The sequence below is a fragment of the Sceloporus occidentalis genome, unplaced genomic scaffold, assembly GCF_023333645.1.
Source record: "Sceloporus occidentalis isolate IW3139 unplaced genomic scaffold, rSceOcc1.0.p SCAF_2, whole genome shotgun sequence".
In the NCBI taxonomy this organism is placed as follows: Eukaryota; Metazoa; Chordata; class Lepidosauria; order Squamata; family Phrynosomatidae; genus Sceloporus; species Sceloporus occidentalis.
Genome location: NW_028316982.1, coordinates 75,084,405 through 75,098,771, shown reverse-complemented (window position 1 = coordinate 75,098,771; position 14,367 = coordinate 75,084,405). Strand labels below are relative to the sequence as shown.

The window sequence follows — 14,367 nt, the reverse complement described above, 5'->3', positions numbered from 1 at the left end:
TGTTTTGTTCAAGTTCTTGTTGTATATTGTTTTAAAATTCCTTCTCCAAATGAAGTTTTAAAGCTATCATACTGTCTTATTTGATCTGTAAAAGGTTTGTCATATTTTCTTAATCTTAATTAATACATTGATATATATTAATTTAAGTTTCCTGCTATGCCAGGTGGGATATCAGCAGTGATTGGAAGGCGTCAAATAGAAATAATTGTATTATGCCAAATAGCCAACACGATAAAAAAATAAACATTATATTATGTTTACATGCATACATTACATAAATGAAAACCACAACAGTAACAATGAAGGAGGAAGTATAGAAAATCCATTAACAAACTTCTTAACAATATTACTTTTCCACACATCTGTGACAGTTTATGGCTGCAGCACAAAAACTAGCAACTTTAGCTGTAACCTGAACATTTAGATCTGACAAGAGATATTTGAATTTTTTTTATGTGTGGGGTTATAAGAGAGGTTCTAAGATCTTGATTAAAGATACAGTAAAGTAATACATGGCCCTTTGTCTCTATTTCTCCTAGGCCACATGGACAAATGGGATCTTTTGAAATCTGCCTTCTAGGAAAACAGAAGGCAGGACATTTAGTTTAGCAAATGTAAATGCTCATCTGAATTTAGGGGTAGTCAGGTTTATTAGATAATTGGCAGGTACAAATAATCCTCTGTTATTCCTGAAATCAGGGTATAAAGCTGCTTGAATTAAATGATTTTGGAATTCAATGTCTCTGATGCGCTGGATAATAGCTATCCTTGCTTTGGCATACCTATACCATACCATGCCATAACCTATATGCCAGTAACAGTATTCCATATTTGAAAAAAAAAGTTCAAAAGTAGGATATTCAAACTGATCTGTGTTTGACCTATGGTTCATACAGCTCTGTATTTTAAGAAGTTCCTGTGGATGCTACATTACCTGCTGTCAACTCAGGAAGAGTATGTACTACTGCTGTACTTGGAGAGTCAGGACAGTTTTTTAATTTAAATGTATTTTTTGAAGTTCAGATTTTCAAGTAGAAATGACAATATTTTTTAAATGTCTACCACACTTATTGAAGCAAACAGATTTTTAATATCTGTGAAACAGTTCTCCATCCAGTGGAAAAAATTTGGGGGCCAAAATTGTGCATTTTATATGACCCGTGGATATGTCAAGGGTCAGACTTAAGGAAGCAGCCCAGCTGGGGAGAGGCTGTCGGGCGATCACTCTTCCCAGCCGGGCTGTCCCTTGCGGAGGCAACTTAGCTGAGAACGAAGTACCTATTGACCCATGTGTAACTCGACTCAGGTTTTTTGGATCAAGTTTTTGACCTAAATTTCTCTACTTGAGAAATTGATCATCTTGAGTATTATAGTTAGCTCTCATTTTGGCACCTCTGGAGAAGTTCTCAAACTTTAGCCAGACTGAATTCCCCCACCCTTGTGATATCCGATAGTCTTATCAGGGTTTACCCTTTTCTTTCTACTGGTTGTACATAACTTAGTTCATGGACATACAACAAAAAGTTTGTCATAAAAGCTTACCGTTGCCTGCATGAAGCTAGACAATAGAAATTGCTTATGTTGGACACAACTTTGTGAGTACTCATACCACACTGATAGTATGGTGTCAATGTAATGCTGAAGTAAGTTCAACAGCAGTAGTGCCATAAATATCTCTGTTTTTCTTCTCACATGGAGGTGAATATCTCAAAAAGCATTATTGAACTATTGGGGAGAAGCACTACTATTTCTGATGCCCAAGCAGTGAGATTTAAATTACTTTGTTTAGGCTGTCCAAGAAAACCCCATGGTTGCCATAAGTTGGAAATGACTTTAAGGCACGCAAGAACAATATCTGTACCTACAGGAAATGCTATAAATATCTTTCAAGTCACTGAGTAATTTCAGGTCAAGAAAAACTATTTGGTGGACTGTAATAATGTGGGTTTTTCCTCCTTTTTCTTATATTAATATAAAGTTCAGAGATTGGAATTTAAGTATTTAATACAAACAGGTCTTGGCACAGAATTAATTTTTAAATAGTTTCTTCTCATTTCAGCTTTACTTCTAGAAGCCCAATCCACACCTTTCTGGATAAACCCTTCCACTATGGCAAATATTGTCAAAGGATTGTATATGCTTAGGCCAGGTAAATTATTATTTTTGGAACAATCAGGTTATTATTATGTTGCCAGATATTTGTGTAAACCTAACACTTTGTGTATCAGAATTTCTTCAATGCATTGCACTGTGAAATGCCAGTAGAACTAGGTTTCTGCTTGTTTTGTAAAGTTTTACACATAATAAATTTCTCATTGATATCAGATTGTTGCTGATGTAACAGACTTTCACATCTGGACCTGTATCAGTTAGGTTTTTAGCCTGGAGTTGAGCAGCAGCTTAACTGTGGGAAGGGTGTTGACTCATGTAGCATTCTTCATTTTCATAGATGATACTAAAATGCTTGAAGTGGATATGATTCCTCAAGATCTCCTATGAAGGTTCTCTAAAGATTTGTCTTATTGTTCGTACTTACTACACTGGTACCCCGGGATACGAACGCGCCGCGATACGAAAATCCCGGGATACGAAAAAAAAAAAATTAATTAATTATTTCCGGGTTACGAAGGTTTCCCCGGCTTGCGAAAAAAAGCCGGCGCTGTTTTAAATGGAGCCGCGGCGGAGCCGCGGCTTTTCCCCATTAGCGCCTATGGGGATTCGGCTAACGAAAGTCCCCCGGGTTACGAAAATGGCGCCGGAACGAATTAATTTCGTAACCCGGGGGACGAGTGTATTTCCTTCAAGTTGCCAAAAAAAGATGTTTGAGTGCATTCATCTTAAAAATACTTGTTGAAACATGCTTCTTGTCTTAACATACTTTTTGTAAAAAGATCTTAAATGCAACTGTGAGAAAATTATGATTTTTTGTACTCCTTTGGAAACTGAAGGAACTGATTAGTTATCTGAGACAACTTTAATATAGTGGGCCCTCTCCTCACACGGGGGATCCGTTCCGCCCCCCCGCCCCCCCCCCCCCACACACACGTAAGGAAAAATCTGTGTATGCTCGTGCCCTATAGGAAACAATGAGACGCATGCACGCAGTGGCGGTGCAGTGCCCGCACCACGGGCACTCGCACAATTGTTTATATTGTCTCGCGGCTTCTGCGTAAGCAGGAAGTGACTTGTAGTGTGCCTGTGTATGGTGCAGGCGCACAGTACAGTAAATTCAGTTGCTTATATCAGAGGGTCCTCCAAACATGGTTTCACTGCAGCCCCAGTCATTCCTCACCATTGACTCTGTTTGCAAAGGTTTATGGGAATTGTAATCCAGGAACATCTGGATTTGTGGTCCATGTCAAATTAAAATTGGAAAGGAGGGGGCACTGATTGTTTTGTTCTACTTTCGTATGGTCAGTAGATCAATAAACAGTTGTTGCTGTTTTCTGAATACTTGCTTGTGGAACCAAAATCTGGGCAACTCTTTATGTGCATGCTACAGTAGGATAAAATGTGGACCGTGTAGCTCATGTTACTGTACTACAGTAGTGGTTTTCAACCTTTGCCCCTCCATTTGTTTTGGACTTCAGATCCCATAAGCCCCAACCAACTTGACCAGTGGTCAGGAATTTTGGGAGCTGAAGTCCAAAACATCTGGAGGCCCAAAGGTTGGGAGTCGCTGTACTATGGCTTTCATTGTCCTTCAGCAGCTGGGCTGATGGATGTTGTAGTCCAATGACAACTATAGGTCACACATTTCCCCATCCCTACTTTCCTTTCAGCTGACCTAACAGCTGTATCATTTGAACATAATTGTATAATAGGATCTACTAGAAGATAGGTATCTGTGCTTGCTGAGGTCCACTCATACCATCTGTTTTAGCTAGATCCATAGATAATGTCGAGTACAAGTACTAAGTGGTGTGGCAAACTTGGCGTGTTTGTGGTAACCTTTCCTATCCACACACTGGGAACAGGGCCATCTTCTTCCTTGTGTGTTTAATGTATATATTTCATTAACTCAAACCATCTGGTACATTTTACAAGATTAAGGGTAATCTTATAAATACCATAGCATTTAATATGTAGCAAAGCTAGGTATGAGTATTATAAATGTTTGTAATACCAAAGCTTATTGTTAGGTTTTCACAGACCTTCCATATAATATAGTGGCTTTAAGTCAGTGGGTGCAGGTGTATAAGAGCAGAAGAAAATGTACGCATGAAAGAGAGTAAGCACACAGGGGAGAAACTTAACATATTTTAAGTCACATAAATTGATTTTGTTTCACTGGCTATTGCTTTCCAGAATGGGTTCAGATGGCACCAGCTTTATTTTCTAAATTTATCCCAAACATCCTCCCTCCTGCTGTAGAATCTGAGCTTGAAGAGTACGCTGCTCAAGACCAGAAACTTCAACAAGAGCTTATTCAGGAAGGATTTTCCAGGTAATAACCTTAACTTTTAAAAATTTGAGACAAGTTTTCCAGTATATGCATCTAATTATGCACTGGACACCAGAAATCCATCAAGTCTGTCAACTGTTGCAAGATAACCCTGGAAGGCATTAAGAAGTGAAGATGGATTAATAATAATTTCTTGTTGAACAGGACTGTACTGGAATGATTTTTTACATCCCAGGTAGAGGTGAAAGGGTTACATTGACTTTGAACAAAGTAGGAAACAGTCAGCAATATTTTTTCCCAGGTATCTCTCCCTTTTTCGTAGGGGTGGGGATGGGTGGGTAGGCTTATACAGCCAAACAACTCATGGACAAATTGCCCTTCATCATAGTTCTGCCTTTTCCCTTATAGACTCCTTTGGTCTATAAGATGGTCTGGAACGGCCCTTGTCATGGTGCCACAAATTCTTCGGAGTCTTTGAAACAGGACACTATACTCTATAAGCTAGGTCATTTTAAAATGTCGTAGCATTATGTCTATATTTGAACAAGGAAATTTGGGCAAAGGATTTCTTTATGGTGAAGATATGACCAGTAGTTTCTGGCACTTACTTTAAAGGGAAAGAAATTATCTCTTTTTGTATATGAAATCAAATTGTGGTGTTGATTTTGAGTGTTATGATGGAGAAGCAGATGAAAATTGCAATTGTTTGTGTTCAGTTGTCAAACTTTATCCTTTACTGGCAGTGCCTTCATTCATATAATTTCAGTTTTTGCCAAGAAAAGTAGTTTTTTCTCTCTTCCAATATCCACCTTTAAAAGTTCTTGCTTTTAACCTTCCAGTTTTTTAGGATGACTGAAGGCTTTTTGCTTGACAATAACAATATTTGGAATTATACCTAATTACTTAAATTTCTAATTCTGATTAATCAAATTGAATCATTCTAGTTTGGAATTCAAAATTGCTTTCTTCTAGTGATTTTTCATAAATTATGCCTTGAGGTTGGGATTTAGCACTGGCAAAATGCCATGGAAACGATTGATATGGCACACTACAGGTCACTATAGAAAATAGTTTAAATTAAGAAATGTAATTTTATTAAAATAATATTAACTCTTAAATGCCATCCATTAATGCACTGTATAGAGTGGAAACCAGCAGTTGTCTTCTTGATAGCATTCCTTTCAGTAGCTTACTAATGTGATTGAAAAGATACTTACTTTATATACTCGACTATAAGTCGATCTCATTTATAAGTCGAGGGCAGGTTTTGGGGCCAGAATTATGGATTTTGATATGACCTGTAGATAGGTTGAGGGTAAAACTTAAGAACATGTAACACTGGATCTAAAACATGTAAAAGGACCACCCCCATAGTAGTGTGATGCCATGTGCCTCTCCACGCTATGCATGGTGTCACAGCGCTCCTCTGGTACTGCAAATGAAAACAATGCCAAAGAAGTTATAAAATTCCAGCCAGCATAATTTTTTTTGCTCAGACAGATGAGAGAGCAGAGGAGGGTCAGTGCTTCCAGGACAAATTACAAATTTCACCAGGGAATGGTTCCTTTTTTAATAAGAGTTAAAGTACAGAACTTACATTCACCCATGAATAGGTCACTCAGGTTTTGGGCATAATTTTTTGACTAACATTTCTAGACTTGTACATGGGTATATACAGTAGATAAAACCTTTATGGAGAACCTCATCACCCCATTAGACTGTCTGGTGTCTGAAGCATCAGTCTCAAACGGATTTCTCTATCATGGTACAAAAAAATAATTGAGAACACTGGCAGTTTACTATTCATTAACATAATCTCAAAGCTTGCTGCTAGAAGCATAGCAAGCTTGCATGAAGCTTGCTATGCTTCATGCAAGGGCCAGCCCTTAAACTTTTACAGCTAAATGGGGATACACTAAATACACATTTGATATGTGTCATTCTAGATAGCACAACACAAGCCTAATCAAGAGTCGGAACCATATGCATAATTCTGTGATCCCAGTAAAATTATCTCCAGAATTAAAAGTTGCCACTGGAAAAAGGTTGCTATAGGCAGCAGCTTACAAGGCTTGTGGGGGGGGGGGGTCTTACTTCTGCATCAATATGCCATGTAATATTTGAAGTGGGGACACCATATGGTATGGAATATGATGATATCAATGTAACTACCTGCCGTGCTACTACAGGTTGAATCTCCCTTACCTTGAAACTGAAATCGAGAATATTCCAAAAACCAAAACTTTTTTTGTGGGCGGCCAAGATAGTGTCACCTTTGTTTTCAGATGGGTCAGTGTACACAAACTTTGTTTCATGCATAAAATTATTTAAAATATTATATAAAATTACCTTCAGGCTATGTGTATAAATTGTATATGAAACATAAAAGCATTTTATGTTTATATTTGGGTCCCATCTGTTAGATCTCTCATTATGTATGTATGTGGAAATACAGATAATTCAAAATCAAATAAACCTCTGAAATTCAAAATACTTCTGGTCCCAAGCATTTCAAATAGAAGAGACTCAACCTGTTTTTGCCATATAGTTGCAGGGAAATGTGGTGCTGGCAAGGGAACTAACCACATTAAATATCCATCCCATGTGATTCAAAATATTACTAGGCTTGAATGAAATCAGGTCGTACAGAAATGACATTCTATCACATGTATAATGAACGAATTGACCCTAAATATTTACAGGTAATATTTAGCATTATGCATGTTGTATTGATTTCTAATAAATACATTTTCTTGAATCACTTGTATATTTTTTTCTCCAAGTGATACATGGATATTAGTTTTTTAAAAATAATCTCACCTGCATTTATTTTAATGTCTAGGTTGACACTGGGCTTCAGTGTCAGTTGAACACTTCAGTTGTCACTAGGCTAACTTTCTTTAACCTCTTCCTCTCTCTCTCTCTCTTTTTAGAGGTGACCAGTCACGTAAAAGAGCTGGAGAAGAACTGACCTACAGTAAGTAACTTAACCTGTTGTATTAATGATGGTATACTGTACCTTCATAACAAAGATCCAAAACACACTATAGAAATAATCTAGTTTGAGACCACTTTAACTGCCCTGGCTCAATGCTAGGCAATTTTGGGAACTGTAGTTTTTGAGACATTTAACCTTCTGTGTCAGAGAGCTCTGGTGCCACAGTAAATTACAGTTCCCAGGATTCCCTAGCACTGAGCCAGGACTGTTAAAGCGGTCTCAAACTGGACTATTTCTGCAATGTGTTTTGCACTAAAGATACACATTTATTTCTCATGCATGGCTTTTACAGCACCCTACACATACCCAGGTTTGAATCAGAACTGTGAAGAGATCAGATACAAAATTCTCCAAGATATAATTTTTCTCTGCATGACTAATAGTCTGAACCCATAACACTTTAGGCATGGGATGTGCCTCTCTTAAAGAGAACTTGGGCATTGTTCAGGGAGTTCTAAACTTAATATTGGCTGGCTGAAATTATTTGTTTTGTGGAAGTCAAGTTTATTTTCAGATTTCCCCATAAACAGATGTCCTAGTAGCAGTCAGGTCTAGATATACTAAAGTGGCTAAGTGAGCTTGAAGGTCCATCATACAGAATAGTTCACTGGACAGTTCTATATATCTCTGCCTATAAGACTGTTGGAGCATGTTATTCAGTATGGCTGTAATGGAGAGTTTATCATTTAGTAGCAATCTGTACCTTTCCTGGCTATTGGATGAATGTCTCAGTTTTTTAGGCTATTTAGTAGGATGGGTAGAATGCTATCTTCTTCTCAAGGTGGAAGATCGAGGTAAAAAAATACACAATGCTTCCAATATTTTTTCTCTTGCTTTTCAGATGGCTCAACGTCATGTGCAAGCTCAAGAGGATGCAGATAGTGACTGTATTTGAAGTATTATATTCTCAATAGGATTGGACACTGGAACAGCATTGAATGGGAGAGTATCCTAAGGCTCATTTGAGCACTGCTGATACTCAGGTTCTTTGGTTCAAACTATACCTGGAAGAGGAATTTGGACTTATTTCTTACTATGTAATAAAATGTCTGTTTGCTGCTATTGTGGGGCTAACTTGGAATGATGCAGCTGGTCTTGAAAGGTTCTTCTTTGGCAATCCTGTGAGGAATATACCATTTTGTTCTGTTTCTTTTTAAAAAGAAAGAGATTATTGTTTACTAGCACTTGGTAGATAAAAAGAGCAACTTCCTCTGAAAGAAACATTTGCACTTTTTTAAAAAAATGTGTGGACATTGCTGAGTGCCCATTTAGTGTGGTCCAGAAATTTTTCTCAGTAAGCATTATCCACCTAACAGTATTTATTCCACAAACGTTTGCCAGTAAGAGTCAGTCTTATGCAGCTGATCCTTTATATGAATGAGGTTATATATTGTTCATCTGTTCATCTTCCTCTCCTTTCCAGATGACAAAATGTCTCTACCCCTTCAGTTTGGTCAAACAGTGCAGCAAAGTTACAAGATTCTCTTGCATCCATTGATCTCTCTCTCTCTCTCTCTCTCTCTCTCTCTCTCTCTCTCTCTCTCTCTCTCTCTCTCTCTATATATATATATATATATATAGCCTGAGCAAGCTGTACTTTTTCCTTATTCGTTTTCCTATGAGAAGTAACACAAATGTAAAAGTCGATTGTATTATTGGCTTCAGTAACACTTGCAAAGAATTAAATAGAATGCCATTCCAACATTCTGTGTTGAAATGGAAGTACTTAACAACTGAAGGATTTTGCAAAAGGTTGTGGGCCAGATTGTCTGTTCATGTCTATTGTGTTGTCATTTGGCAGTCCGTGGAAATGTTTATTCTGATTTAAAATAATCAGTTCATTGAATCCCTTGCTATTGGACTGTCAACAACAGATTTAAGAGTGTGGCTGAAACTGTGCTTGTACCTTTGGCTTACTTTGGGGCAGCAAAGTACTTGAAGTCGATTTGATGCATTCTACCTTTCAGAAGAAAGTGCAGGGGATTGCAATATGAGTCACACATAAAATATTTTTTTTTATCTCAGCTCTGTTTGAAAAGCTTGAACTTATTATCTTAACGAACTGCAGTAATTTGCACTGCGTTGTGGGTATGAATTTATTTGCAGCAATATGTACCTCACAAGGGAAAACTGGATCCCTGCTTTTTCTTTCTGGCCTTAGATCAGAGGCTAATAACAAGGTGCTGTTCTCCCCCTATCCATCCCTGTATTCTCTGAAGAATGACCATGCATGTAGGGCAGCAGCAGGCAGCTATGGCCTTCCAGATGTTTCAGGACTGCAGCTCACATGGTTGGTTTGGGTAGCAAAGACTGATGTGAAATGTGAAAAAACATTGGGGAGGGCCACTTCCACACTTGGTGTAGAAAATGTGATTTTACATAGAAAGGAGAGAACTTGTTCCATACCATAAAAGGTGCACGTGGATGAGTTTGTGACTGAGCCTACAAAGATGAATGGCATACAGCTGCCCAGAGGTGTTTGTGCTCAAGGAATCCATGATGAGACTACAATGTGAGCACAGTGTCCAAAAGATGCTCTGGAGAGTGTTTTTGGTTTTCTGTATTCATAATCTGAACAAGTGAATTAATTTTCTCACTATTGGATATAGACCATATTTAGATTATCCGGGCTACCCTGCACAGTTGTCAGATTGTTGAGTAGGATTCTTGAGATGCAATTGTCTATAGCAAAATGGGCAACTTAAGCCATCTATGGCCCCCACCACCTGATTTTGCAGCCCCACTGCCCCATACTGCCAAAATTGCTGCCAGAATTTGGGGGTACTGTGGAAGAAAAAAAAAGCCACAGCTTCCTTTCTGAACAAGGCATGCAGGGAGCATATACCTTGTTTTAAAGCACAATCATGTACCTGGAAGCTTTCTGGAAGTGCAGTGGTGTTTTAAAACAAGATAATTTCTGCACATGTTTGGTTCTTAAAAAGAAATGCAGCTCCAGCTCCTACCCCTACCGGAGTGTGTGTGTTGTTCTTGTTCTCATGGGCATTCCCCACTCTTGGACTATGCTGTTGAGAGCATTATTTTAAATAACAACAAAACATCCAATTAAGTTTCTGATTTCCATTCTGTTTTTCTGTAGAAATATTTGACCATTTAAGGACAATTCCAGTGTTACTTTTAGAAGTTTCATCCCCATGAAGATGGATACTGTATATACTTATGTATAGGTTTAGAAATTTTAGTCAATAAATTGACCCAAAAACCCTGGGTTGACTTATTCACGGGTCAATTAAGTACTGTACTTTAACTCATATCAAAAAAAGGAACCAACCTCTTGTCTAAGTAGATTAGCAAAAGGCAAGAGGTTAGTCATTCTTGGGAGAACCTAAAAGAAGCAGCAACCCCCTCCTCTACTCCCTCTGCCACGGCACCACTTTTGATCTTTTGAAAACCTGGGTGGGAAAATGGCAGCAGTGGCAGCTCTTTGGCGCTTCCCCTCAAAGGAGTGCTGAGAGGAATCAGGCTTCAAAGGGTTTGAATAAGACAATTGTGCAAGTTTCTCTGGGTTAAAATCAGACCAAGTTACCACATTAAAAGCTACAATAACTGATAATATAGTTGCCATTTTCTTTGCTTTGCCTTTTTATCCTTTTTGACTTGTGTGCATTTTCTTCACCCACCCCTACATTGTACAGCCACAATTTACTGTCATTCCCTCCTCATCCATCCAGCCTTTTAGGTGAGCACAGTTATGCCTACCAAAATTTCGTGATTTCTTTATCATCATTTTCCTTTGCTTTGTCCTTTACATCCTTTGTTATATGCCCTTAAGTTTTACCCTTGACATCCACAGATCTTATCAAAATCAATAATTCTGGCCCCAAAATCTGTCCCGGAGGTCAACTTATAGTTGAATATCTATGGTAGTTCTTGAAACACTGGTTGATTTTGCAAGGGGAACAAAAAAGTTAAACCCTTGTGATGTTAAAATCCTTTTGATCTGGTGGAGAATTGCATTCTTTTTTGGTAAGAAAATATATTGTATCAGAGAAAATATACAGTCATCCCTCCGTTTTCGTGGGGGATCTGTTCCGCCTGCTTGCTCACCTCCCCCCCCCCCCACGAAAATGGAAACACACATATTCAAGTCCTATTGGCTTGAATGGGGGCACACCCCCATTTTTACCCCTTCCGTTCGCCTCCTACTGATAGTCAAGGGGCGCGGATCTCAAGTCCACGAGAATGGAGGGAGGACTGTATTTGCAGTTGTCCTTTCCCCCTTTTGATGTGTAAATAAAGTCCCCTCTAGTTTACTAAATTAGTCAAGGGTTCCCTGTATAAGCAGAAAAATATGCTACATAGAAAAGGAATCCCCAAAGTTATTCCCCTCCCCTACATTTTAAATTTAATTCCCTACTGGTATTTGGTTTGTTTAATTTTTAAGAGAAATAAAGTGAAAAATATCAGGGCAAGAGATAATTTTGGAGCAGACTGCTAAGAAAATTTCTGATTTCCATTTGATTTGTTCTCGAAATACAGGACTATTTAAAATCATTTTTAATGTTAATGGTCATCTCATTCTGTGTCCATGAATATATTTGCAGATCAAATTATTAGAAACTGGTTGGGATCAATGGGTATCATTGGGTATCATACATAAACCCAAGTTTTAAAGAAAAATCTGTGTTGTATTACATGTATTAAAAGATAGGTAGCTTTCTCTATCCAGGTGGTTCCTGTTGCTGCAGCATTGTCCCCAGGTTCCCAATATGGCATAAGGTGACAATTGCTTCAACACATCCAAATTCATTATAGAATGAGTGAGGAACATTATGCCTGCAGTCACTCCATAGGCAACATGGCACTTGGGCATCTGTTTAAAAAAAGATAAAAGGGCCTACTTTCCTCTTCCCAGTTAAGATAACACTGAACAGACAACTATTTTCTATATTGTAAGTCACTCTTTACAATAGTTAGAAGGCTAAATTCCTCAACCTACCCCCTCCCCAATTATTTTTAGAATATTCTTATGGGGAAAGCAAGGATTCTAAAATCTTTTGAGAGGGCACAGAATAAGAAGGTGATAATGATCAGTGTCACACTGTCTCCTAAGGGTCTTCTGCTTCTTTGGTTCTCTTAATCTGATTTAGAGTGGCCAAAGGCAAACAAAACTAAACACGTGAGGGGGAGGTTGTGCTTTTTTTTTTGGCTGTAGCCAAAAGATTACAATACACGTCTTCTGTGTGTGAGAGCATGCCTTGGCAATGGAATCATTGTCTGACCAGAGAGGTCATAAACTATTCCCCCTTCTCTGCTTGTGGCATCTTGAGTTTATCTATGTACTCAGAGTGATACATAGAAGTATCCCTGCAGACTACTGCATAGCCGTTGCACTAACTTCGTGGGAGACCTTAGTATAATCTGAGCCTGACTATTTTTGGAAAGAGTTTCAGTTTGGATTGGTTTCTGGCTATTGTGATATAGGTTAGAATCAGATTCCCTGATATTGATATTTTGTTGTCATCATAGCCACCAAAATCAAGCTGATGGGTTAGAAATGAAAATGAGCCTTGGATCTTTGGCTATAGGCAAATTTTATTATGCACGTAGTATGTTAGGCTGCCTTTTTTCCCTTCACTTTTGGCCTGGAGAATGTGTGCCTCCCACAAATACTGTAACTTCCATGAGCCATAATAAGCATGACCAGTTGTAAGAGAGGATGATAGCTGTGATCCTACAACATTGTGAGGGTCTCACAGTCACTGCTTTACTGAGTTGTTGTTTATAGAACACGCACATCCCCCCCTCCCATTTATTTCATTTGTATCATTGAAAGTTGAGCCATAGGACATAACCTTTTAAAACAATCCTCTCCGGTTTTGGGACAAAACATTCCTTTAATGTGGTCAATGTTCTACACATCCTTTAAAAAATGTTTTAGCTGTATGTAGCAACATGCCTGAATTGGAAGCCTGAAAACTTCTTGTAAAAATAAAAAAAAATAAAAGTATTGTATTATGTTGTAAATTAATATGAAGATTTCTGTATGTTTTATATTTTAGCATTTCATGCTGAAATCATTTGTTTTCCTATCTCCAAAGGGTTTTATCTTTGTGAACTGAGCATGAACAAACAAAACAAAACATATGAAATAATGGTTACTTTGTAAACAATTTTTCTTTAAATTTGGTGAATCAATGTATCTGGTTTCTGGAGCTCTGACTTTAACCAATGCAGCATGGTCTTGGCTATGGTGCTTCTGTGACTTAAGCACTTGTGTGTATGTTTGTGTTTTCCCCATGAGACCTAAATGGCAAAGTTTTATGCATTGGGTGTCATCTTATATATTAAATTTGTTTCCTGGAAAATTTGCTCTATTAAAAGTATTTTTAGATAAATGCCTTGATTCATTTTTACCCAGCATCCATTGATCATGCTGGACTGTGTAGCTTTTTGATAATGGCATGTGCACCTGCTCAGTTTGTTTTTACTGTGAAAGCAAGAATTTATATGGAAAGCAGAGGCTGAGTCTCCCTTATTCAGAATTTCAAAATCTGAAATTTCCCAGCAGACAGGGTCATAACTTCCGGTATTCTGGGTTAGCTCCTCCCAATTTGCTCCAGTAGGCAGAGACAATAGGGAGGAGCTAGCCCCCCGGGCCTCAGTCTTATTCCTGCCTACGCTCCTAGCAGGATGTGTCTCTTTGAACCAGCAAAGTTTTTCCTTTCGCCAAAAGCGGTTTGAGAGTTTTCTTGGCCTTCTCTTCTCTCTCCTGCCTTTCTCCCCTTCCTTGGTGGTGGCTATGGCAGAGGACCCCAAGAGCACAGGTTAAGGGTCATCCTTAGCTCAGGCTTCCCTAGCTCAGGGTCTGCCGGCTCAACAGAGGGAGTCGGCTTCAGAGGGAGACCCACTAGGAGGTGTTTGCTGTTGCTCTGCAACTACTTCACTACAGCCACTTCTTTTCGTTTCTCTTGCTGCCTTGGAAGCATGAAGAAAGACTTAATAT

General features: G+C 38.4%; 1 protein-coding gene across 1 annotated transcript in view; it reads left to right on the top strand.

Moving 5' to 3' along the window:
• CACUL1 (CDK2 associated cullin domain 1) overlaps nucleotides 1-13,740 on the top strand; it is a 53,838-nt gene extending 40,098 nt beyond the window's left edge. The window contains exons 6-9 of the mRNA XM_089510024.1: nucleotides 2,060-2,149; nucleotides 4,309-4,447; nucleotides 7,339-7,382; nucleotides 8,245-13,740. Of these exons, the coding sequence (XP_089366150.1) occupies nucleotides 2,060-2,149; nucleotides 4,309-4,447; nucleotides 7,339-7,382; nucleotides 8,245-8,285 (314 nt within the window). The 3' untranslated portion in view covers nucleotides 8,286-13,740. The remainder of the gene's footprint in view (nucleotides 1-2,059; nucleotides 2,150-4,308; nucleotides 4,448-7,338; nucleotides 7,383-8,244) is intronic.
• Nucleotides 13,741-14,367: the final 627 nt, after the last annotated feature.